General features: G+C 41.0%; 2 protein-coding genes across 28 annotated transcripts in view; both read left to right on the top strand.

Annotated features, from left to right (window-relative positions):
• The window catches only part of eln1 (tropoelastin 1), a 76,567-nt gene extending 57,694 nt beyond the window's left edge, over window positions 1–18,873 (top strand). For 9 of the 27 annotated variants that reach the window (XM_012957190.3, XM_012957188.2, XM_012957189.3 and 6 more), the window contains 30 exons: window positions 7–147; window positions 605–637; window positions 1,823–1,921; window positions 3,017–3,049; window positions 3,231–3,344; window positions 3,986–4,018; window positions 4,748–4,831; window positions 5,597–5,635; window positions 6,263–6,352; window positions 6,646–6,684; window positions 6,776–6,892; window positions 7,304–7,342; window positions 7,430–7,540; window positions 7,984–8,022; window positions 8,106–8,204; window positions 8,724–8,756; window positions 8,857–8,985; window positions 11,573–11,605; window positions 11,704–11,808; window positions 12,327–12,359; window positions 12,459–12,563; window positions 13,069–13,101; window positions 13,201–13,305; window positions 13,827–13,865; window positions 13,949–14,035; window positions 14,702–14,740; window positions 15,220–15,273; window positions 16,340–16,372; window positions 16,664–16,693; window positions 17,129–18,873. In XM_012957190.3, the coding sequence (XP_012812644.2) occupies window positions 7–147; window positions 605–637; window positions 1,823–1,921; window positions 3,017–3,049; window positions 3,231–3,344; window positions 3,986–4,018; window positions 4,748–4,831; window positions 5,597–5,635; window positions 6,263–6,352; window positions 6,646–6,684; window positions 6,776–6,892; window positions 7,304–7,342; window positions 7,430–7,540; window positions 7,984–8,022; window positions 8,106–8,204; window positions 8,724–8,756; window positions 8,857–8,985; window positions 11,573–11,605; window positions 11,704–11,808; window positions 12,327–12,359; window positions 12,459–12,563; window positions 13,069–13,101; window positions 13,201–13,305; window positions 13,827–13,865; window positions 13,949–14,035; window positions 14,702–14,740; window positions 15,220–15,273; window positions 16,340–16,372; window positions 16,664–16,693; window positions 17,129–17,178 (2,018 nt within the window). In that variant the 3' untranslated portion in view covers window positions 17,179–18,873. 27 annotated transcript variants of the gene reach the window in all.
• A 2,583-nt stretch (window positions 18,874–21,456) lies between these two features.
• The window catches only part of limk1 (LIM domain kinase 1), a 59,240-nt gene continuing 53,672 nt past the window's right edge, over window positions 21,457–27,024 (top strand). Inside the window, 1 exon segment of the mRNA NM_001079432.1 lies at window positions 21,457–21,840. Within this exon segment, the coding sequence (NP_001072900.1) occupies window positions 21,783–21,840 (58 nt within the window). The 5' untranslated portion in view covers window positions 21,457–21,782.

Here is a 27,024-nt window from a genome sequence, read left to right as displayed (position 1 = left end):
TTTCAGGTTATGGATTGCCTGGAGGTGCATTAACACCTGGAGCTGGACTGCAACCTGGAGCTGGACTACAACCTGGAGCTGGACTACAACCTGGAGCTGGACTACAACCTGGAGCTGGACTACTACCTGGAGCTGCAACAGGAGCAGGTCATAATAACTTGAGTTTGCCTTTAAATAGAGTAGCCCGCTTCTGTAGGCCAGAATAACACAGTTAATGGGATATGGCATAGTAAGGTGTCTATCTCAGGTGCTCAGGGGAAGACAATATTTTTTCTGACAGCAGCAGGAGGCAAAGTACTCCATATGCCAGAAGCATGAGCTCTCATGTGCAGGGTTCTCTGATCTTATGTCTTGATTTTTAAGCATTTGTAATTAACAGATTAACTGGTCATGCAGATTGTGTCCATCCCCAAACATTGCACAGTGCAGTTAAATATGGTGGTACTTATATATACTATATACTATAAATTAAAATACTATCTTGGTAAGGAGAGGATTCCTGGTCATAATGAAAAGATGCTTATCTTAACAGAAACATTTGGCACCTCTGGATACAGTAATACTATTTATTTTAAGGCTTACAGATATCTTTCTGTATTTTCAGGCGCGTACCCTGGAGGCAAACCACCTAAGCCAGGTATGGATAAATCTGGATACATTCTTGCCTCTCTTATTATAGAAGCACACACAGTTCCTGCTTAGTGAGCAAGAATAGCAATGGATCCATAATAATAGCAGGTTGTAGGGTTATATGTTATAGAGAAGATAGTTTCAGGCTAAAGTGTTCCTGGTTACACTTAATATGGTGTGAATATATTCTTTCCTATTGTGATTTGTGAAATGTTTAGCATCTCTTGTAGCTTAACACAAGGAAAGATGAATAAAATTATTAACCTTCTATGATTTTGCTAGGGGCCAGACTTGTAAATGGACATATTCTGGTACTGGGAAAAGGATAGCATCATTAGAATGATTATAATGGATTTCAGAACAGAAATATGGGTGGATGTAGCCGGGCTCAATATTATTATGATAACGTTGGGATTGGGTTTGTGAAAGGCAACTGTTCTAAATGATGTTTTAGAGTGCTCAACATAGGAACAGTTATGGGAGGGAAGTCAGTGCCGGGCCAAGCCGACCTGGCGCCCTGGGCAACCTGGTCGGTTTTGCGCGCCCCAAGCAGCAGCAGCCTCACCCCCCCGCGCGCATGCGCAAACGAGCACACGATGCACACACACAGGGTGGCGGGGTTTCAGGGGCCGCTACAGTGGGGGAAAAGGGTCTGGAGGTACCTACCTGCAGGTGCCTCTTCTGCCTACCCCTTGTTCTGACCCTGCCTTAAGTCGATTAAAAAATAATTTAAACATTGAATAAATCCAATAGGATTGGTTTGCCTCCAATAAAGTATTATTTATCTATAGAACATGATACTGTTTTATTATAGCAGATAAAAAGGAAATCATTTTTAAACATTTAAAGTTTTTTTTATAATGGAGTCTATGGAAAGCCTTCTTGTAATTTGCAGTTTTCCGGATAAAAGAATCTATAACTGTATATTTATTTTGGGCAGAAATGTTATGCAGTTAGGGTGAAATTAGAAGTATGTGTCTATTTGCTATTCTTCAAAAAATATGCTTTAGAGTTAAAAAAAAGTGCTTTCCTTGAACCCAATACATAATTAGTTCTCTTGCAACAACATTACTTCTGAATTCTAGTCACTGTATATATGACAACAGAATTGTCAGGTTACTGGAAGCAGCAATGAGCATCTTTCATTCTTATCGCCAATGACTGAGATTCTTTCTTTTTTGTTATGGAACAGGATTAGGCATTGGTGGACTGACACCTGGGGTAGCTGGACTAGGACCAGGAGCCGGATTAGTACCTGGTGCTGGCGGATTGGCACCTGGGGCAGCTGGAGGTAAAAAAAATGTTCCTACATTTTAGACTAAGTAAAGATTTGAACTGTCCTAGGTGACTTTGTGACTTGAAATAGAGAGGGAGCGAGTTTATCTAGATATTTGTTTTGAATGGCTACATCATGTCACTTTAATAATACATCATGGCTACATCATGTCACTTTGATAATATAGTTGTTGTGACATGTTCTGTAAGTGTGCCATTGCACCATATAAACCATTGGTGCCGAAACAAAGGATGCTCCCTCTATATATGATTGTAAAACTATTTTTGCTATACTCCAGAAATATCAGCACAGTGCTGTATTGCAAAGTATTCCAGTCTGATGCATATCTTATGGAAGTTCTGGCCCATAGTCAAAGGTTAACAATTAAAGCTACTTTGGGTGCCTAAAAAAATGGCATTACCAATTAATTGGGTTGTTCTTTAATGTAATCTGCTCTAGTGAGGGGCAGGCTATAAACTACATGTTTAGTGCAGCATTATGGTGATTGGGAGAATACTGCAGTCCCAACTGGCATTATAACTTTATAACATAAATTATTTACTTACAAATTTATAAAAATGTGAAATTATAGCTCCCTGCAGAAAAATTCACCCACTTTCTATTCATTCTTATGGGATTTTCAGAAGCATGTTTATGAATGGGTGACAGATACCATTTGGGTGAAGAGTTCACCATTTGATAAATATTCTTTTAAAATCCCCTAGGAATGAATAGAAAGTAGGTGAATTTCATAATTTGATCAATCTGCCCTCTAGTCTAGCCAATCTTCATTCCTCACCTAGGAAAGCAATATTTACAAGCTTAAAAAGTAAAGCTTAGAATCTCTGGGAGGGGCATAATTGATCAAATTGTCCGAGAAAATTATCTGGGGTTCAGAAAAGTGTTTAGTTGGCCCTATGTAAGGTTTTTTGTGGGTTCTACCACCCCTGTTCAGTATTGGCCACTAGTTAACTGTAGCACAAGAAATGCAAATATCAACCAACAAGCTGAACATTGGTAAACATAGGTGACATGGAAGTCATTTAATGTATAAAGCTTGTTTGTTGCAACTTCAGTCACTTTTTTTATTATTATTATTCTGATTAATAGGTGCATACCCAGGGGGAAAGCCACCAAAACCAGGTAAGGATGCTATGGACATAATCAGCTCAAGCTTAATTTTATAAAGTTCTCATACGTTTATTACTGTACATGAGAGAACCGAAATGTCAGTTTGCTGGAAACAGCAGAGAGAAAAGATTGCATTCCAAACCTATATAATGTATGACTAAGTTCTTACTGTTCTTTTATTGTTATGTAACAGGAGCTGGATTGGTACCTGGCGCTGGTGGATTGGTACCTGGTGCTGGTGGGTTGGCACCTGGTGCTGGTGGATTGGTACCTGGTGCTGGTGGATTGGCACCTGGCGCTGCTGCAGGTAAGAAATGTCCCTGCATTTTTACTTGAACTTTCTTAGGTTGTTTGTGACTTGCTATAGAGACAAAACAAATTAATCTAGACATTTGGTTCAGATAGCTCCTAGTTCGCACCATGTCACTTCATTAGAATAGATCATCGCTCATTTTTCCTTTGAAATGTAAAGTCATGTTTTTTCATGCGTTTGCTGTCGCATCATATGAAATAACAGTTGCTCCATCTGTATATGATTGCACACCTGAGGCAAACCTGTAAGTGACATGCTCTATTGAGTAGGATATACATTACAGTACAGTATTTAGGAGATTGGAGATTATAGTCCTCTTTTTGGTAGAGTAGCCCCAGAAAGTCACAGTTGACATCCTGTCTAGAATTATGTTGAGAACTACACGAGTCTTTAACGTCCTGCACGGTTAATCTAGACAATACCCATACCTGAGGAATTACCCCTAGGTGCAACCTTAGGGAGTGAATATCTGTAGGGAAACACTCATGACAAACTGACCCACTGGGATATCAAAGGGTTTAAATGCCTCTCTGTCTAAAGCTTCTTCTTGAGCCCCTTGGTAATATCCATAAGAATTATACTTACTGAAGAAAGCAGTGTTTAATTCAGTTTGATTGTTTTTTTCTGGCTGACAGGTGCATACCCAGGGGGGAAGCCACCAAAACCAGGTGAGGATACTATAATCATGACTAGATGAAACTTAAAGGAATATTGTCATGGGAAACATGTTTTTGTCAAAATGCATTAGTTAATAGAGCTTCTCCAGCAGATTCCAGCATTGAAATCCACTTCTCAGAAGTGCAAACACATTTTTTATATTTAATTTTAAAGATTTCACATAGGGCTAGCTATATTCTTTATTTCCTAGGGTGCCACAACCATGTGACCAGTGCTCTGATAAACTTCAGTCACACTTTACTGCTGCTCTGCAAGTTGGAGTGGTTTCACCCCCCATCAGCCAATCAGCAGGACAATGGGAAGGTAGCAAGATAGCAGCTCCCAGTATATATCAGAATAGCACTCAATAGTAAGAAATCCAAGTCCGGCTTGGGACTCCTCCAGTTACATGGGAGTAGGAGAAACAATAGGTTACCTGAAAGCAGTTCTAATGTGTAGCGCTGGCTCCTTCTGAAAGCTCAGACTCAGGCTCAGACAATGCATTGAGATTTTTATAATGTACAAGTTGTAATACTTCTTTTGGGTGCCATTTCAGAAAACCCCCCAGAGAAGCAACAAACATAGAATTGCTTGGATTATAGAAAGTGTGTTGCAGGGTCGGGGTGATAACTGTACCGGTAGACATTAGGAGCCATAAAAAGTATTGGAAAAATATGTGTTAATAACACAGTAACATTACATGTACACACAACAGTAGCATAACATGTAATTGTCCTAAGGTTATGGACCTGGAGCTGGATTGTTTCCTGGAGCTGGTGTGCAGCCTGGTGGAATTGGAGCAGGAGTGGCACCTGGAGCTGGAGGTGAGATTAATGGCATATTATTAATATCATTTGGGTTAAGAATTAACTTTTTTCCCCAAACAAATATTAGCAGGGACGAATTTAATTTCCGACATTCTTCTTACAGATCCCCTCTGTAGTATAATTATTTGTGTATCCAAACCTTGTTTAATCTTTGTTAATCTAGTTATAAAATGTGTAGTTTCTGGGTCTTATGGATCTGCTTCCCTGGCCTGACTGGAATGTATAGTGCAGCTGCACTGTATTTTGAATAGGGAATTCCCTCTTAACATGTCTACACAGAAGACTTACAGCACATTACAGAATGTTCTATCCACCACAAGATGTCACTTCTTGGATGGAACATAGCCATCATATTCAGATGGGCATATGGTGCTGGACAAATGATGTAAAGTGCATCAGGGTCAGCCCTTCTGAGCCTGATACTACAATATATACCACCTCAGAGAAAGGCTAATCCCCCTACATAATACATTTTTCATAATTTCTAAGTAATGCAAAAAGTAGAGGCATTTCAGGGGACAAAAATGTTCCACCCTCCTCCAGCCCTGTTTGTATATAGCAATGATAAATTCAGACAGTGCTGCATAAAGAGCTTGAAGCAACTCAACATGCCATTTCATGAAAGTGCAACAAGCACCGCAGGATGCAAAGAGCAAAAAAAGAGCACTTTGCACCTTGCCTTGTTTTTGTTTTTTGGCCCATAGTGTTTATTTACACTGAGAGACAGACGGATAATGCCTAATAATGTCTCTTTATTTTTAGGCTTGTATCCAGGAGCAGGAGGCAAACCACCTAAACCAGGTGAGTAGACAATGAATCATTACAAGGAATATAACTATTTAAAGATATACACCCCCAGTTCTAAAATGTAAGGATATTAAAAGTCGACCACGTGATATTAAACAAGTCTACATGTTACTTGAAAGTGACTTTTATTATACCTAAATTTTACAACAGGGAGTAAATTATTTTCTACAATGCACAAGTTTTTATGGGCACCCATTGTTGGATGCAACTGCACTGAAAATCTTTGGAATGTCTCTGTTTCTGGCATTTGGAACTAAAATGAGGTCTGTGTCCAATTCTTCGGGAACAAGTTTGGTGCATCAATTGATGCTGGCCACAGTGGAAACCTTGGAGTTACCGCCACCTTCAGTGGTGGTGTTAGCTTCAGGATTCCCCTGCATCCCTTGTGGAAGTGCAAGGAGTGGCTTTTGTTGTTGAAACATTGTTCATGCAATGAGAGGGTGATTTTTTTTTTTTTTATTTTCTGATGAGCTTAAGATAAGGTGATCCAAATTGTGTTCCTTTGCACAAGGACAAAAAAAACACTAAACTTTAAGTCATCTTAAGAGAGCTACTTCTACACAAAGAGTAAACTGCTCAACTAAAAAAGAAGTTTACTGTTGTTTTTACTTTTGTCTTTAGGTTATGGACTCGGAGCTGGATTAGTACCTGGTGGTGGTTTAGTGCAACCTGGAGGAATTGCAACAGGAGTGGCACCAGGGGGAGCTGGTGGTAAGGTTTATTCTCATGTATAAGATGTTATTTTATTTGTAGAATTTTTATTAAGAATAAATATTTAATTTTCTCACAAATGACTCATTTCCTCCTTATAACTGTACATAGAATCTCTTCTGTATTCTGTATAGTAAGTAGTGTTTCTACCAATAATGTCACTGCTTGGCATGTTATAAATATATACTATACTGTACCTGCTTTCCCCCCCCCCCCCCATTGCACCTACTATATATATATATATACATTGTATTATCCACAATGAGAAACAGATGTATGTCTCATATTTTCAGGCTTGTATCCAGGAGCAGGAGGCAAACCACCTAAACCAGGTAAAGCACATAAACCAATTATTGCAAGATTCTAACCAATCAATCAGGAAAGAAGAGAGTATAAGATAACATTCTCTTTAATTAACCTTAGGTTATGGACCTGGAGCTGGATTTGTACCTGGAGCTGGTATAGGGGCTGGGGCTGGGGCTGGACTGCAACCTGGAGGAATTGGAGCAGGCGTGGCACCAGGGGGTGTTGGTGCTGGGGGTGAGGTTTAACTTGATTTTTATTATGTAGTTTCTTTTAAATCTCTTACACCTCTCAGTTCTTAGCAACTTCTATTCCCCTCATGGAAGAATATACACATTTCCCTGCAGTTTTAGAATTGTCTCTGGTGCCTTTGTGACTGCTTTGCCATTTAAAAAGCCAAGGAAATTTCTCTACACACTAATAGAACAGCACAGAGTCCTTTTCTAGATATCTACCACAAGATGTCGCTACTGGTGCAGAAAGCATGGCACAGCCAGCTTGGAAGCATGGAACAGCACTTGCTATATTATTATATATATCATTATGCTACAGTGTCAATCTTTCTCTACTTGCATCTTCAGTGTGCAACCCCACAGTCTTTATCCACAGTAAGAAACAGGCAGATAATGTATTTTTCTTGATTTCCAGGCTTGTATCCTGGAGCAGGAGGCAAACCACCTAAGCCAGGTGAGTACATGAACCAAAAGAAAGATTCTAATCAATCAATCAGCAAAGGAGAGAGTATAAGATAACATTATCTTCAATTAACCTTAGGTTATGGACCTGGAGCTGGATGGGTACCTGGAGCTGGTGTAGGACTTGGGACTGGAGTGCAACCTGGAGGCACTGGAACAGGCGTGGCACCAGGGGGCATTGGAGCTGGGGGTAAGATTTACCCACTTTTAAGTTGTCATTTTCTGATTATGTATGGAACATGGAGCAGATGTATATAGTTTTTTTTTTTTTTAATTTATAGTGTATTTTAAGTGTATCTCAGGTATCAGCAATTTTGTCCTGCAGATATTGAAATGAGCAGCCTCTGGTGCCTTTGTAGCTGCTTCTTCACTGGACCAAAATGTACAATTCGTGTGCACTGTGCATTGCCATGTTTTACATATAAGTTTTCTTCATAGAAGCCATAAGAGTTCTCCATTGATTTATGGTACTGTGCACCCGATGCTCTGTTAGCTATCCACACAAGATGTCACTACTATTGCAGAGAGGGTAGCACTCTTAAAAACTTACAACAGAATCACTCTTTCTGCACCTGCTTTTCCAATGTGCCCCCTTCAATGGGAAACAGATAATCAGTGTCTCTATATTTCCAGGCTTGTATCCAGGAGCAGGAGGAAAACCACCTAAACCAGGTAAGTGCTTTATTCTAAGGAAATTCTAAACCATAGTTCAACAATGAGAAAATGTAGCGCAATATTACATGCAATGTCTTTAGGTTATGGACCCGGAGCTGGATTGGTACCAGGAGCTGGTGTAGGGCCTGGGGCTGGACTGCAACCTGGAGGAATTGGAGCAGGGGGCGTTGGTGCTGGGGGTAAGATTTATCTTCATTAACAAGCAGTAATTTTCTTAATATAGTTTGGATTAGAACAAACATTTATTTATTAATATTTGAATTTCCTGTTCTGCAAAATATTTAATTCATATTAAAATAAATAATATTTAGCTGGGTAGAATAAGGGATCTGAGGAACATACAATTTTCTCTGCAGTTATAGAAATGTGCATCCTTTGGTGCCTTTGTAATTTCTTCACACCGGAGTGTTACAATGTATAGTGTACCATGCATTGCCATGTATTGTGCAGAGAATTTTTCCCACATCAGAAGCTTTGGAGATATGTTCAGAGATACGGCACAGCACTCAGTGCTCTGTTAGAAATCTACCACAAGAGGCAACTACTGGTGCCCAGAGGGTGGCACAGGCAGCACGCTCAGAAGGGACAGCAGCATTTGTCATATTATAAAAATGCAATGTCTGCATCTCCAGGCCAGTGTACAACCCCACAGTTCTTATCCAAAAAAAACCTGAAAATGTATGTCTCTTTATTTCCAGGCTTGTATCCAGGAGGCAAACCACCTAAACCAGGTGAGCGTATAAACCAAGTGAGCTATTTACAAGAACATTTCTAACTGATCAATCAGGTGTAGAGAAAATGTATTGTACTATTACCTACAATTTCCATTAGGTTATGGACCTGGAGCTGGATATGTACCTGGAGCTGGATATGTACCTGGAGCTGGTGTAGGGCCTGGGGCTGGACTGCAACCTGGAGGAATTGGAGCAGGGGTGGCACCAGGGGGCGTCGGTGCTGGGGGTAAGATTTACCCTCATTAACAAGTTATAATTTCCTTAGTATAGTTTGGATTAGAACAAGCATTTATGTATATTTGAATTTCCCGTTCTGAATAATATTTCATTAATATTAAAATAAATAAATAATATTTAGCTGAGTGGAATAAGGGATCTGAGGAACATACAACTTTCTCTGCAGTTATAAAAGCAAAGAAAAGGAATTCTGGGAATGAATTCCAAACTCTTAAAAAAATCCCATTTACATGGGTTTATCCTATAGGCTACAGCAGAAGCCAGGATAATAGCTTATCACAGTGCTGTCCAACTGGCGGCCCGCGGGCCGCATGCGGCCCTCGACCCCCCTCTGTGTGGCCCCCCACCTGTCTGGCTGCTTTGATGGCTTACCTTTGTGTAAGCTTTAAATGGTATCAGTACTGTGATTAACTGCCCCCCCTGCATGGTTCACACCTCAGATTCAGGCTGTAATCCCCCTGTATTGTTTAAAAATGTAATCCCCTGTGTTGTTCACACCTTTTAATCCCTGCATTGTTCACCCCCTGCAGTGTTCACACCTCAGGCTCAGGCTGTAATCACCCACATTGTTCCCCTGTTCACACCTCAGACTGTAGGAACAGTAGAAACCCACAAATAAACCCTGCACACTACAAAAAGAACATATACTGAGGTGATACTGCAATAAAAAAGTTTTTTAATATATATTTATTGTGCAGACTGTAGGAGCAGTGCCAGCATTGTGTCACTATAGGCTGCCTGTGTGTACCATACATAGGACAGGCAGAGTATGGCACACACGGGCAACATAGGACAGGCAGAGTATGGAACACACAGGCAGGGTAGGGCAGGCAGAGTATGGCACACACAGACAGCATAGGGCAGGCAGAGTATGGCACACACAGGCAGGGTAGGGCAGGCAGAGTATGGCACACACACAGGCAGCATAGGGCAGGCAGAGTATGGCACACACAGGCAGGGTAGGGAAGGCAGAGTATGGTAGGTTTTTGCTGTACTACAACCATTAATATGGGTATGGTCATGTGATAACAGGGGTTTGGTTTCAAGTGGGTGTAGTTTAAAAGGGGGAGTGGTCAAAACTGGCTTAAATTATCGGCCCTCCACCACGTAGGCCGGAAAAATTCCGGCCCTCGGTACCCCAGAAGTTGGACAGCACTGGCTTATCAGATTCCCAACTAACCAGTCTGAAGTTGGGAATCTGATCAGCTATTATCCTGGCTTCTGCTTTAAACCCAGTGGGTGAGCTGTAGCCTATAGGATAAACCCATGTAAATGGGATTTTTTTAAGAGTTTGGAATTCATTCCCAGAATTCCTTTTCTTTGCTTTTGTCTGTATGAGGCAGTCTCCTCAACCTTATTTATTTCTCTGCAGTTATAGAAATGTGCATCCTTTGGTGCCTCTGTAATTTCTTTACACTGAAGTGTTACAATGTATAGAGTACCATGCATTGCCATGTATTGTGCAGAGAATTTTTCCAACATGAGAACCTTTGGAGATATGTTCAGAGAATTGGCACAGCACTCAGTGCTCTGTTAGAAATCTACCACAAGAGGCAACTACTGGTGCCCAGAGGCAGCACACTTAGAAGGAACAGCAGCACTTGACTATGGCTAGTATAAGTTTTAGACTCAATCCTTCAGGATGGGCCTTTGCTATGTTGAAGTGATCAATGGAGATAGGTTGTAGTGAAACTACAACCCACTGTAGTTGTGCAGTACCCAGAGCAGTGCAATGTAACAAAAATGGGCACCAGAAGGTTCTTGCAGTTAAACAATAGAACTGGTTTATTGTCAGAGACAATCAATATGCAGGGTTATGGCAATATACTCACATACAGCTGTTATATGATATTACACTCTGAGGACAGCACAGAGAGGATGCACACTGGTTTATCCCAACTCCTCGTGAGTCTGGGCAGGGTAAATGCACCTGGTCAGCTTGGCACCCCTATGGAAGCAGTCAGGATAGATACCTCAGTCCTCAGGTTGAATACCTCTAGCCTGAAGCCGACGCTGGATCAGGTTTTACATACTGCCTGCCTCCTATGTCTTAACCGTGGCCCTACGCTAAGGCAACAGTGCCTGTATGGAAGGGTACTTCCAGCTACTTTCCTTGGTGGAACCAAAACTGCTCTTGCTTCCTTCCTATCTAACTTTCCTAGAAAGTGCTCAACAAGAGTAACTATCTAACTGGTCCTCATTCACGGGGTCCCTGTCCCCAACTTCTCTAGAGTAGGTGAAGACTGGGGCCCTGTTGATCCCAGGCTCAGTGGAACTTCCACCAGATGCAGCCAAAGAGGAAGGCACACCCTCCTGCTAAACACTATATGAGAATGCAAGAGGTGTGGTCAACCCAAATAACCAATAAGGCATAAGACAAACTCTAAACTGATACAGGGGTCTTTGCCCACTAACAGCAGAACTGAGAAAGTTGTAGGGTTTAAAGCCATAGGGGCATATGAACCGTATGAGTCCCTACATTATGAATATGCTATGTCTGCATCTCCAGTCCAGTGTAAAACCCCACAGTTATTATCCACATAAAAAACTGAAAATGTATGTCTCTTTATTTCCAGGCTTGTATCCAGGAGGCAAACCCCCTAAACCAGGTGAGTGTATAAACCAAGTGAGCTATTCACAGGAACATTCTAACTGATCAATCAGAAGTGGGGAAATGTATTGTACTATTACCTACAATTTCCATTAGGTTATGGACCCAGAGCTGGATTGGGAACTGGAGCTGGTATAGGGGCTGGACTGCAACCTGGAGGAATTGGAGCAGGTGTGGCACCAGGAGGCGTTGGTGCTGGGGGTAAGTTTTATCCTCATTAACAAGTTATAATTTCCTTAGTATAGTTTGGATTAGAACAAACATTTATGTATATTTGAATTTCCTGTTCTGAATAATACTTACCATAATTAAGATTAAAATAAATAATATTTAGCTGGGTAGAATAAGGGATCTGAGGAACATACAATTTTCTCTGCAGTTATAGAAATGTGCATCCTTTGGTACCTCTGTAATTCCTTCACACTGAAGTGTTACAATGTATAGAGTACCATGCATTGCCATGTATTGTGCAGAGAATTTTTCCCACATGAGAAGCTTTGGAGATATGTTCAGAGATACGGCACAGCACTCAGTGCTCTGTTAGAAATCTACCACAAGACGCAACTACTGGTGCCCAGAGGGTGGCACAGGCAGCACGCTCAGAAAGGACAGTAGCATTTGTAATATGAATATGCCATGTCTGCATCTCCAGTCAACTGTACAACAGCACAGTTATTATCCACAGAAAAAACTAAAAATGTATGTCTCTTTATTTCCAGGCTTGTATCCAGGAGGCAAACCCCCTAAACCAGGTGAGTGTATAAACCAAGGGAGCTATTCACAGGAACATTCTAACTGATCAATCAGAAGTGGGGAAAATGTATTGTTCTATTACCTACAATTTCCATTAGGTTATGGACCCGGAGCTGGATTTGTACCTGGTGTAAGTAATGGGGCTGGACAACAACCTGGAGGAATTGGGACAGGCGGTGTACCAGGGGGCATTGGAGCTGGGGGTAAGATTTATCTTCATTAACAATTTATAATTTTTCTTAGTAAAGTTTGGATTACAACAAACATTTATGTATATTTGAATTTCCTGTTCTGAAAAATATTTAATTAATATTAAAATAAATAAATAATATTTAGCTGAGTAGAATAAGGGATCTGAGGAACATACAATTTTCTCTGCAGTTATAGAAATGTGCATCCTTTGATGCCTCTGTAATCTCTTCACACTGAAGTGTTACAATGTATAGTGTACCATGCATTGCCATGTATTATGCAGATAATTTTTCCACATGAGAAGCTTTGGAGATATGGCACAGCACTTAGTGCTCTGTTAGAAATCTACCACAAGAGGCAACTACTGGTGCCCAGAGGGTGGCACAGGCAGCATGCTCAGGAGGGACAGCAGCATTTGTAATATGAATATGCCATGTCTGCATCTCCAGTCAACTGTACAACAGCACAGTTATTATCCACAGAAAAAACTAAAAATGTATGTCTCTTTATTCCTAGGCTTGTATCCAGGAGGCAAACCCCCTAAACCAGGTGAGTGTATAAACCAAGGGAGCTATTCACAGGAACATTCTAACTGATCAATCAGAAGTGGGGAAAATGTATTGTTCTATTACCTACAATTTCCATTAGGTTATGGACCCGGAGCTGGATTGGGAACTGGAGCTGGTGTAGGGGCTGGACTGCAACCTGGAGGAATTGGAGCAGGCGTGGCACCAGGAGGCATTGGTGCTGGGGGTAAGTTTTATCTTCATTTACAAGTTGCAACTTCCTTAATAAAACAGCTATTAGAACAACAATTTATTTACTTCATAAATATTTTAATTTTAATTTTTGAATTATTAAAAAAATATTTAAAAATAGCTGGGTCAAATACAGTTTCTCTATGCTGTCACATGCTGTTAAACATCTGCTGGTACGCAGACGATGGCACAGCCAGCACATATTGAGAAGTGAAAACAGAATTACAGTGAAACCTCAATAACAGGGTCCTCACCCTGCCCCACCACCTACCCAACTCCCTACCCAGAGCTTACCTAACCTTACAGACAGGGTAGGGAGATCTTATATAATGCATATATAATGCATAAAGCATCTCCCAGATTTTACATCTTTTTTTTTGGTTTCCTAAAAATTGTACTTTATATTATAAATACATTACATGACCACTCTCTTTCTGCACCTGCTTCTCCAGTGTATACCCACCCCTATTCTATTTATCCACAGTGAAATACAGATTATGTCTCTTTCATTTCCAGGGTTGTATCCAGGAGCAGGAGGGAAACCACCTAAACCAGGTATAAACCAGAAGCATTATTTAGTGGAAAATCAATGAAACTATAGAAGGGAGAAATGTTACATTACCTGCAATTGTTCTTAGGTTATGGAGCTGGTGTAGGGCCTGGGGCTGGAGTGCAACCTGGAGCAATTGGCGGAGGAGCTGGACTAGGAGGAGTTGGAGCTGCAGGTAAGTTTCCATATTAGTTACAAGACAAGCATTTTCAGTAAATATTTAAAGAGAAAATTTCACAAAATCAGTAACATTTGTCTGTCTTTTTAACTTCTTAACAGTAGACAGGCATCAAGTATAAGAATTTATTATTTGCAAGTTGGAACTTTTTGGGAGGAGGTTCATCTGGGTCTGCTTATTAAATTATTTTTTAAATATACAGCAACTTTGCCCATTAGTTATAATGGGATTTGCCATCTCACACTTTTTATGAATGTGAAAATAGTTTACATAGTTGATGTGTGGGGGAAAAAGTTAACCTTTCCTTTAATAAATCTGACCATGTGAATTTTGGGACAGAGAGGCAGCTGCAGCCCCATTTATTTTCAGGACAGCCAATAATTTCTGCAGAAACTGTCCTTCTAAAAAGCTACGTATGTGTAAATTGTTGGACAGTACAGACTAAGCTGGCTAAATTTCCTGTGCATCTGTGGACACCTTTACAGAAAACAAATGATTGTTATAGAAAGGCGAGATTGTCAAGGAATCCCAACCTGCAGGGTGAAAGTTAGGGTAAACACTTCCTATCCTAAGAACAGTGTAGTGTTCCCCCTAACTTAACAACCACTACCATACAGTATTGTTTTACAATGGGAAACTGATATATCATCTCTTTATTTTAAGGCTTGTATCCAGGAGCAGGAGGCAAACCACCTAAGCCAGGTGAGTGTACAAATCAAGATACCAATTATTTATTTTCCATCTACTTATTTATATGTGAACAGCAAGATATACTGCATGCTCAGAATTCACTTTTCTGCTATTTTATTACACAAGTGGGAGGTGCCATAGCATCCTGTCTCAGTTACTTTAAAGCACTGATTTGGCTGACAACAATGCTCCATTACCAACCATACTTATATAATAGCCTAACTGTAACATAATTATTTGGTCAATAAGTAAGTTTTCTTTCTACTTTTGCCAGAAAATGGGGTTCATGTTGAACACCTTATTCTAATAATTAACTTCACAGTTACTGAATATTGCTGTCAGACTTCTGTCCATTTGTTTTAAGAATTAGGAAGTTAAATGATTTTTAAGGTCCCTTGTTCTACACAGCAATTAGAGAACAACAAATATGTGAATACAGCAGTATTTGACTGCCATATAAAAGAGCTAAAGTTTCTAAACTTTTTTTTCAGGTTATGGAGGTGGCATTGGAGCTGGTCTAGGACTTGGAGTAGGTGGTCTTGGAGGTAGGTTTTTTTTCCAAATGTTTTGAATAGGGAGAAATATGAAAACATATTTTCAGTAACAAAAATGTGCCAAATCCTTAATTATCCAATATTCCTTATTGCATATACTATATTAGAGTAGAGATGCCGGTCTAAAGCCAGCTCAGGCATAGCTTTCATGAGTATTAGTCAGAAGCTAAATGGCTAAGCATGATGGAAAACTGACAATATATACACTGTCCAGGGTCTGGCTGCCCTGTTGTACAGTAGTGATTCCCGACCTTTGTGTACCAAATTGTTGTTGGCCTGCAACACCAACCAACTGGCTGGCAATCGCTGTCCTAGAACATATAGAATGATGTGTGTAAATGAGGTCCCTGCAATAATTTAGAGGTGACTTGTACATTGTATGGTAATTGAAATGTAGCAGTTCCAGTATTGCATCTGTAAGACAGCTGAAATAGTTCTGGGGTTTCTGACTGTAAGAAGCAGCACAGCAACCCTCTGTAATTAGAATTTTAGCTCTCATTTAATACACTCAAACAAGCAAAATATAAACAGAGATTTGTGCAACTCCTTGCATCTTCCCAGCAAGGGAATGGCCATTCAAAAACTGTTCAATGAAGAAAAAAAATAACTCTAAGCAACTTTCCAATATATGTTTATTTATGAGAATGGTTCTGCAGTTATTTATAATTGCTACTAAAAGTAGAATCTGTTTGTTCCTATCTTTTCTCTACATTGCTAGTTCTGACTCCTGAATGTAGCAGAAGCTAGCTAATTTATAGATGTGAAAAAAGAACTGACTTATGCAGGCTTGGACTGGTATTCAAAATAGGCCCTGGCATTCCAAGTACACAGAGGCACAAACAGCCACACACCAGCCCACTAAATAGTGACTGTGTATGGCACCTTACAGCAGTCCCTCTGGCATTTGCCATAATCAACAGCTTGCCAGTCTGGGCCTGGACTAATGCTTCATTCATCATAGAGGCACAAGAATGAGAGAGTGCAGACTTGCAAAATGCCATACAACGATTTGGGCACAAGGTGGAGCTGCTCACTTTTTCCTCCATTATCTCTGCAGGTGCTGGACAGTTAGGATATCCTCTAGGAGGAGGTAAGTGCACTGTTGTGAAACATAACTTGAGGCATAATCCAATGTGACAGCGTCACAACATTTATAAATAATTCATTTTGCATTATTGCATTACCTACAATTGCATTTCTCTCACATAAAATCTATAACCATCCTTGTGTGAGATAATTTACTAAGAACGCAATCGGTCAGAGATTTACTGATTTTTACCAAATTAAATACAGACAGCAACAGCTACTGCACTAGCACCTAATAAGCACCTGTTATTGCTGTGTGGATTTTTAAAACGTTGTTTCCTTTTTCTCATTTCAGCTCAGAAACCATCTAAATCTTACTACAGAGGTAATTTGTTATAATTTGTTAACCAATTATATTCCTGCTAAGATTTTTTCCAAGTTTGAAGGGCTTAGTGCAGCACAATTGGCATAACTATAGGGCAGCAGACACTGTGGCCGCAGGGTGACCTAGAGAGATAGGGGGTAGGGCACATATAAACCCCTATGCACACTACCTCCATTCATAATTGCAAGTTGATGCAGAGTCCAGGGCCCTGTTGGTGGTGATCGGGGCCAAGCGATCCATATCTCTGTCACCAAGGACTATTTATAGTATAGATTTATTAATAAATGCTTTGACTTCCTGTTTCCATTTCAAATATCAGTGTCATATCTGCAGCACCAATGCTCTCTTGCAACTTTAATTCTAGTTGTACTAATAAAGCATTTGCACACACTAGGGGACTGTGGTAAGTAACTTTTTTTTTTCATTTTCTTGTAGGTGGCGGCCTCTGTGGTCAAGGAAAGTACTGCGGGCGACGAAGAAAATAAGCAGCCAAAGAGCTACGAGTAACCTCATCAACTATGGTGCTACTGCATGGTGTGAATGTAAAAGGATTCAAGAATCCCCTCTGTTTTTCCATCCCCGCATTCCTTCCCCAGCCCTTATTTTGTCCATTTAGCATCCATCTCTCTGAACACGGAGTCAGGCAGCTACACATAATATAGGGAAGCCTGCAATCTGACACTCATATACATGCACACATAATATTTTATATTACACATACAGTGATGCGTGACTGTGTAGTGTGTACATGCCCATAGGCGTGTATAATGTAACGAACAGCATCTTCTAATGCACAAAGAGAAGAATATACAGGAACGTGCATATTTGTACAATGTTAATGAACAAAAATATGCTCAGACATTCACTAGTATGGACATGCATGCACTATAGATATACTGATTACACATACACAGTGGGGCTGGGAGGATGGGGCTAGTGTTTTGTTTGCTTGTGACTGGGGTAGCAAGAGGAGATGGCTTGCCCATTTCAGGGGTAAGTGCGATACAGAATGCAGAACCTCTTGGGAAGTAGCATTTTCAGACTTCATTCTGCTGTGTGATTTTTGCACTTCATTGTGGGCCATGACATCAATTAACAGAATGGACACTGGGCATGTTGCTCCCCAAGAGTTTCTCAAGTCACCAGTTATGTTCCACTTGTCTTTGCTAAGTGGACTGGTGGTTTATCAGCCCTGCCTATTTATATATAAAGCAGTAGTGCAAGGGCAACTTGACACATGGGCCAGTATGAACCATTTGCATCCCAGTCAAAAAGCTCCTGACCTGCCCCATCCAACAGAAAGGATTGCAGGAGGACTTTTTGTCCTTCCTCTCTCTCAGCACTTCCAACAAGGTGTAAAACGATTGGTCAGTTGTCTTCCTGCTCCTGCTTCTCTCACCATTGTGGCCCATGATTTTGTAACTTATATGTGGAACGATGCAATTTGCCTGCGACTGTACGGATCTGTATTATTTTTATTATATGTCTATTAAAGCGTGTGACTTCTCTCTCTTCGATGGGGGAGGGTGAGAGAAGAACTTTCCAATGCATCTTCTTTTTTTTTTACATTTGCTATGAAGATAGGAACAATGTCCTTATGTTTTTTTTAAACCTTTTGTGTGCCATGAGATGCAGACCATTGCTGCTTTTACAGCTGTGCCATTCTCTGCTGGAGTATTGAGACTGAAGGTGCTATCCCATTACTGTTAGCAGGACCAACGATAACAAGTCAGGCCTTGTGGCAGTTAGAGGTGAGATGAGAATACAGAGTAAATGAGCCAAGAGAGGAGGGGCCAAGTGGTTATGTGCCATTTTTGCAATATATTCTATACCAATGTGAGACTTTGGGCAGAGTGCGGTCTCTCCCCCTCTTTCTCAGGCTGTCTTCCCGCGCTCTTTCTTCTCTGTCGACCTCTCAGACCCCCCCAAAGAATAGAATGCACAGAAATGTTCTGGAGACAATCCCCCTGCTGTATCTTTGGGTGAGGGGTGTGTGTGTGATGTGTGAACCCCTAACTTACTGACCACCCTCTCACCTCCCTCCTCTCGGTGTATACCCTGTCTTACCGCCTCCAATGAAGGAAAATGGAAATAAACCTTTTTTGTAAAGATAATACTGAAAAAAAAGTTATTAAAAAGTAATTTTGCTTAAAATAAAGAAATAAATCTTTTAAATGATATACTGTGTGATGTGTCATTCTTCATGGTGGTATTATGGGTTAGTGCAGGTACAGGCAAGCAGATGTTGTTAGACTACATGTGTAGCGATCAATCATACCTGCCAACATTCCCACCCATTTTCCTCCTATGAATCAGGACTGTTCCATTTAAATTGACATACCCAAGAAGAATCTCTCTTGCTTGTCCACATAGAACCAATAACAATGAGTGGATCATACTGTTGGCATATGGAGACTCATCATGAGAGAACCCTATGCAGCTTCTTATAAAAATTAAAACCCTGAATTGGTGACGAGTGCTCTAATATGTGCTTGCCCCTGTTATTGGCAAATACCAAAACAAAAGTACAAAAGTAGAGAGAGATTTTTTGGAGTCCACAGATGCAAATAAATTCTCCATATTTGCAAACAAAAATCTGTCAAAATTCAGTCTCAATGGGTGGAATTTGCAAAGGTTGAAAAGTTAAACTGAAATATGAATTTTGTTGTTCAAAAGAACTTCAGATTCAAAAAAATCTTCATTCCATTTTTTGAATACAACACTCTTTGGCATGAAATTGTTGTTCCAGGTGCCAGGTGTCTAAAGTATGGGATAAATTGATCAGAAGAGCTTTGCACAGTTGGAAATTGGTGTAAGCTTCTTGGCAGCATTATGACATTTTGCTGGCAATTAAGTAAGAGTCAGAAAGATTGAGTTTAGTTGGCCAAATTTTGCTACGCCAACTTTTTTTTTTAATGTAAAAAAACTTTTGTGTAGGGAGCATACATTTTTTAAAAAAATGTAATTTAGACTTGTGAATGTGTCAGTTAAGCAGATATTTTACTCCACTTAAATGCAAAATTAGTCTTAATGCAACTTTTTTGGATTCCCCCACACTTCCAGCCTATTTATAAAACTTACTCAGAATGTGACATCAAACCCTACATATTCCCACTTTTGGGAATTATTTACTTAGTCTGCGGGTACTCTGGGAAGCCTTCATCCATTGCTCCGTGAATGTCATGTTCAACCCAAAACACTAAACTTTTAAAGGAAAATGTAATAACAGTATAGTTTGCTCCAGGTCTAGTAAAAAGTCCATCGAGTTTAATCTCTCCAAACAAACCTCATGCATATAGAAATATATATATATATATATACATACATTATGCTTGTCCAAGTAATCATCCAGGCCCCTCTTAAAGGCATTAACAGAATCTGCCATCATAACATCACTCAGAAGGGCATTCCACAACCTCACTGTCCTCACTGTGAAAAACTTCCTACGCTGCTTCAGCATTCTGTTCTTCTAAGCTAAAGGGGAAAAATGGCAAAATAATGTTTTTATCCCTCAAGTTAATGCCCTTTTTTATGAAAGACAGCACTTTATATGCTTTATTAGCCACTGAATGACTGCCTGAAATTAACAGCTTGTTATCCATAAAAATCCCAAGATCCTTCTCAACTAAAGATCCAGCACACTACCATTTAGTTTACAACACACTACCATTTTATTTAGTTATTTCTACTAGTGCATAACCTTTTCAGCACTGAACCTCAGTTGCAAGTTTGCTGCCCAGTTTTCCAGTCTAGTCAAATCGCTCTGCAAAGTGGCAGCATCCTACGTGGAACTTATAGATTTGTACAATTTAGTATCATCAGCAAAATTAAAGTCAGTACTTGTAATGCCCACCTCCAGGTCATTAATAAATAAGTTAAAAAGCAAAGGACCAAAGAGAGACCCTTGTGGCACTCCACTAATAACACTGGTCCAATCTGTAACCTGTCCTTCAGCCAGTTCTCTACCAAAGTACAATTATTAAGTTCCATGCCAATATCCTTTAAAACCTTCTGTGGAACTGTATCAAATGCTTTAGCAAAGTCCAAGTACAGTAGATCACATCCACTGCCATCCCAGAGTCCAGATTGCTGCTCACTTCCTCATAGAATTAAATAAGTATGGCAAAATCTTAAACAGGATATTATAACTATATTGTCTGTATATTTCTAACACTGACCTGGCCTTGGCAGGTGTTTTACTGGCCAGATGTCACCCAGAAACAAATACAGCACTGACCAACAATGTTTGCTTTGAAAGAAAAGCCCAGTACAACCCTAGCTCATATTTGTCACTATGGGTAACATAAACTGATTAAACTGTGTGCCAAACATCCAGCCAACTGGGCACAAAATAAAGCATTTGGAAAAAAAGAAGAAATACTGTCTAATGCAGTAAAAGTCGTGCCACCACTACCTACAATGTATCACTGTGTGGCTCTCCAGTCATTGCGTTATTACAACTCCCAGCTCCCCCTTTTGGAAAATAACATATTGTATAATTTATATTTTTTTTGGCCAGGGCGAATGCAGCGTGTGTGGAAGTGCTGGGGTCACAACAATGACATTCGCCTTTGCTCTCTTCCCAACGACACATCTTGCAATTCCATTAGAGCAGGTTGCTTCCACCAGAGAAAGTTCTCACCCACTGGCCCCTCCCCCTTGCAGATGATGTAATGCTGGGGAGGGCAGTCACGTGTGTGGGTACCGCTACAAGCAGGTCTGATGCAGCCAGCGAATAAATACAAATTGCTCTCCCCTCCCGTCTCCAGAGCAACGTACTGCAACCCTGGGCTCGGTGTGCTATGACATCATCTCCAGCCTGATCCTTCCGCCGCTCGCAGCTTTCCCAGGGTAACAGGATGCTCGTCCCGCCCCCTCCCATTCTGCTGGGTAGCGGCAGGGGCTAGTGCTGGTGTTTCCCATGCAGCCACACGCAGGGAGCAGGCATTACCCTGGCATTGACGCACCTACGAGCTGCACCGTGGCACCGTGTGGCACAGCCTGGCGCTGACACAAGACTGAGGGGCCGCTGGCACGGTGGGGGTACGCTCTTATACACCATTATCGGGGGCACTCGCACTTGCGGTGAATGAGGTTGATGTTACTGTGCTGCTCCTGGAGTGAGGAACACATGGGAGAGGAGGAAGGTGAGTTCTGCCTTTCTTTCTCATTTGCTTCCCCTACAAAATACATCATGCTGCATGGCTGGTTAGTAGTCACGTCACATGCTGCTGCACCTGTCTCTGTGCGACCATGTGGCTTGTCTGTCGTCCCTCCTGCGGCTTCTTCTGCGTTGTGCTGCTGATACCCTGCGCAGGGATGACATGCTGCTGTACTATTGCTATTATATACTGAGCTTGGGTACAGAGGGGTGTGATGCTGCTGTACTATTGCTATTATATACAGAGCTTGGGTACAGAGGGGTGTGATGCTGCTGTACTATTGCTATTATATACTGAGCTTGGGTACAGAGGGGTGTGATGCTGCTGTACTATTGCTATTATATGCAGAGCTTGGGTACAGGGGGGTGTGATGCTGCTGTACTATTGCTATTATATACAGAGCTTGGGTACAGAGGGGTGTGATGCTGCTGTACTATTGGTATTATACACAGAGCTTGGGTACAGAGGGCTGTGATGCTGCTGTACTATTGGTATTATATACAGAGCTTGGGTACAGAGGGCTGTGATGCTGCTGTACTATTGGTATTATATACAGAGCTTGGGTACAGAGGGGTGTGATGCTGCTGTACTATTGCTATTATATACAGAGCTTGGGTACAGAGGGGTGTGATGCTGCTGTACTATTGGTATTATACACAGAGCTTGGGTACAGAGGGGTGTGATGCTGCTGTACTATTGCTATTATACACAGAGCTTGGGTACAGAGGGGTGTGATGCTGCTGTACTATTGCTATTATATACTGAGCTTGGGTACAGAGGGGTGTGATGCTGCTGTACTATTGGTATTATACACAGAGCTTGGGTACAGAGGGGTATGATGCTGCTGTACTATTGGTATTATATACTGAGCTTGGGTACAGAGGGGTGTGATGCTGCTGTACTATTGGTATTATACACAGAGCTTGGGTACAGAGGGGTGTGATGCTGCTGTACTATTGCTATTATATACTGAGCTTGGGTACAGAGGGGTGTGATGCTGCTGTACTATTGGTATTATACACAGAGCTTGGGTACAGAGGGGTGTGATGCTGCTGTACTATTGGTATTATACACAGAGCTTGGGTACAGAGGGGTATGATGCTGCTGTACTATTGGTATTATATACAGAGCTTGGGTACAGAGGGGTGTGATGCTGCTGTACTATTGCTATTATACACAGAGCTTGGGTACAGAGGGGTGTGATGCTGCTGTACTATTGCTATTATACACAGAGCTTGGGTACAGAGGGGTGTGATGCTGCTGTACTATTGCTATTATACACAGAGCTTGGGTACAGAGGGGTGTGATGCTGCTGTACTATTGCTATTATACACAGAGCTTGGGTACAGAGGGGTGTGATGCTGCTGTACTATTGCTATTATACATAGAGCTTGGGTACAAAGGGGTGTGATGTTGCTGTGCATGTGTTTTTTTACACAGAGCTTGGTGAGGGTACAGAGGGGTGTGATGCTGCTGTACATGTGTTTTATACACAGAGTTTGGGTACAAAAGGGTGTGATGCTGGACATGTGGTACTATACACTGAGCTTGATCAGAGTGCAAAGGGATGTAATGTTTTATTATAATGCTTTATGTGTGTTATTATACACCAGTGATCCTCAACCAGTGGTTCACGAGCAACATGTTGCTCCCCGACCCCTTGGATGTTGCTCCCAGCAGCCTCAAAGCAGGTGCTTATTTTTTAATTCCTGGCTTGGAAGCAAGTTTTGGTTGCATAAAAACCAGTTGTACTGCCAGACAGAACCTTCTGTAGGCTGCCAGTCCACATAAGAGCTACCAAATAGCCAATCACAGCCCCTGTTTAGCATCCCCATGAACATTTTTCATGCTTGTGTTGATCCCCAACTCTTTTTAAATTTGAGTGTGGCTCACGGGTAAAAAAAGGTTGGGGATGCGATGATGGTAAAGGGACACTGATGCACTTGTAATGCTTTGGGTGCTACAGATGGGCACGTGGGTGCTACAGAATGTGCATCTAGGTGCTAGACATACTTGCATTAAATGACTAAATATATTGAATGCTTATATTGTGTGTGCAGTGCATGGGGAAAAGGCACCAGGTCATTTAGTGCAGTAGGTGTTGCCAAGTGTCTTCATTTACCCTTAATGTTGGGAGATGTTTTTGTTTTTCTGCAATGAAATTTTAAGGGGGTAACTGAAATGGGCACTGTGGGGCAAATGCTTAATGTATGCAGTGTGGCTGCTAATATTATTGGTGTACTTGGGTTTCACATCCAGCAGCATGTATTATTATTATTTAGGGAGATAATGGATGAAGCTGAGGTTTGTATGGGGCTCCTGGCAAAGCCTGCAAATAAGTAGCTGCACTGGGTAAGGGCAGATGCATTTTCTGCTGATACAGAGCATTGAAATTCAGTCTTTTTCATGGGATTTATTTATTTAGAACTGACAAGTTACTGAGGGATTTCCGTAGATTATTCATTTGCTTCACTCTGTGTCCCAGTGAAGCTTACACTCTAAGGTACCTGGCACGTGTTCATACGTCAGCATCAGCAGCAGCCAATTAACCAGCCTGTACTGTGGGAACATACCAGAGCACCTGAGGAAATAAATGCAAACAGGGATAACATACAAACTCTGCACAGTAAGCTTGGAGTTTTGGTTCAGCAACAGCAGGAGGACCTAGCTGCATTATATGGTCTGGGTCTACCGGATGTGGCAGATTGGTACTGCCAGCTTTGTCAGGTAATAATTCAGGAAGAATTAATACCTGTAAATTAAACTTTGAAATATAAATCTTAATGACCCTTTAAGGGAAAAAAAGAATAAGTATCGAGACCCAGCAGAATGATATTTGGGAATTAAGACATGCAGTAAAGAATAGCACAAAATCATGTTTTGGTCCCCCTGTCTGTAGTTGTGGGAGCTTTAAGCAGCACATATTTAAATAACGCATAAATACAGTGTTAAAGGGCCTGAAATAAACCCCCATAGACCTACAGTATATTGCAGTTGCCTGAAAAAAAGCATCAGTGTGCATTTTTAGGCAACTATCACCTGACAAAAGCTGATACAAATCAGCTTTTGTTAGGTGATAGTTGCCTAAAAATGCACACTGATGCTTTTTTGTACAACTGTCACCTGACAAGTGCTGGTGGAAGCCCTTGTCAGACTACTGCAATGTAATATATGGGGGGGGGGGGTCATGTGGCACCATATTTTTGGACTTAGTGTCAGAACTGCCCTGTGTTCCATTACTGGATTTTAAGAGTGTAAGTGCTGCATACACAACTAGCATATGTATGTATAAATTAACCTACAGTATACATACAAAGGTAGGTGTTTGTCAGTTAACCAGACAGCATTTTATGTATTGGGTGTGAGCACAAAAGGTGCATTGAATTGTAAACGCTGTGAATGGTATTTATGTAGAAATGAGAATGCAAATACATACAGTACAGTGGCTGCTGGTTCAGCAGATAGTAATTCATGCAGCCAGGACTGAAGAGATTCATTTAACAGAGGCAGCATGGTGTTTAATTCCCTACAGTACAATATGTGGTAGATGTATTGGATGCTGAAATACTGTAAATGCTATGAAAGATTGTAGGACAATTTGGAGAGGTTTTGGTATATACAGTGCTGGTTACAGCAGGAAGGTGTCAGATGATAAATGCATATGTTCTTATTGGGAAACTGAAGGATGTGGTCCGGTAGCAGGGATGATAATTCAGATGTTTATTGATTGTGGGTAGTGCCAGATGCTAATGACATACTGCTTACTGATTACAAGAAACTGCTCTTGTTTTTTGAGTGAGGGAGGTGTGACTGTTACTAGGTACTTACAGGTTTAGTATGCATAGTGGTTGCTAATAGTTGTTGAGCTGTTATGTACACTGGCTGCTAATAGTTGCTGTGTACACTGGTTATAGTTATTGGGATGCAGTGTACGCTGGCTGCTGATTGACACTGGGACGCAGTATACTTTGGCTGCTGATAGCTGCTGGGATGCAGTGTATTGTGCCTACTGATTGTTGCTGGGATGCAATGTACACTGACTGATGAAAGCTGCTGGGATGCAGTGTACACTGGCTGCTGATTGCCCCTGGGATGCAGTGTACACTGGCTGCTGATTGCCCCTGGGATGCAGAGTACAGTGGCTGCTGATTGGCCCTGGGTTGCAGAGTACAGTGGCTGCTGATTGCCCCTGGGATGCAGAGTACAGTGGCTGCTGATTGCCCCTGGGATGCAGTGTACACTGGCTGCTGATTGCCCCTGGGATGCAGAGTACAGTGGCTGCTGATTGCCCCTGGGATGCAGTGTACACTGGCTGCTGATTGCCAGTGTACACTGCATCCCAGTCTGGAACTTTCCCCCTCTTTTTCTCTAAACCAGGAACAATAGTGTGTTTTTGGCTGATTATCAAAGCCACCATTAAGGCAAAATTGATTTTAGCTGACACCACAGCTAGTTTATGGTTTTAGGAAATTGCATTATTTGTACAGTGTATAAACTAAGGAAATGATATTGTTTTTATATAGCTGTATGACTAACATGTGGCAGAACTGTCCCCACTCGCTTCTTATTTGCTAAATAGCAATCTGGAGGAAAGAGGTGCCATCACCAGGCTAACCATCTGTATGTTATTGGTGTATCTTTGCCTACAGAGTTAATACAGGTATGGGATTTCTTATATGGAGACCTGCTATCCAGAAAGTTTCATACTATGGGAAGGTCATCTCCCAGAGATACCATTTTAATTAAATACCATAATTCAGAAATTTGAAACACATTTCCTTTTTCTCTGTAATAATAAAACAGTACCTTGTACTTGATCCCAACTAAAATATAATTAATTCTTACAGGAGGCAAAACAATCATACTCGGCCTATTTAATGTTTATAAAAACTTAAGGTATGGAGATCCCTTATCCAGAAATCCCCAGATCCCGAGGATTCTGGATAACAGGTTCCATACCTATTTACAGAGTTACTGTGCTCCTTTTTGATACAATGTTCTATAAAACATTTGGTCACTGCACAGAGAGTCTTTTAATAGTATATTTATAATAATATTTGGAGTTTCCATAATCATTTCTCAGGCATCTCCTTGTTATAGAATCTATTAAAATAATACCCACCAGTGATGACTTGTATAAATCTTTAGAACAGTTGCCACTGGCATTAC

Source organism: Xenopus tropicalis, chromosome 2 (assembly GCF_000004195.4).
Source record: "Xenopus tropicalis strain Nigerian chromosome 2, UCB_Xtro_10.0, whole genome shotgun sequence".
Taxonomy (NCBI): Eukaryota; Metazoa; Chordata; class Amphibia; order Anura; family Pipidae; genus Xenopus; species Xenopus tropicalis.
The sequence above is the reverse complement of the archived record's forward strand: the minus strand, read 5'-3'. Positions and strand labels throughout refer to the sequence as shown.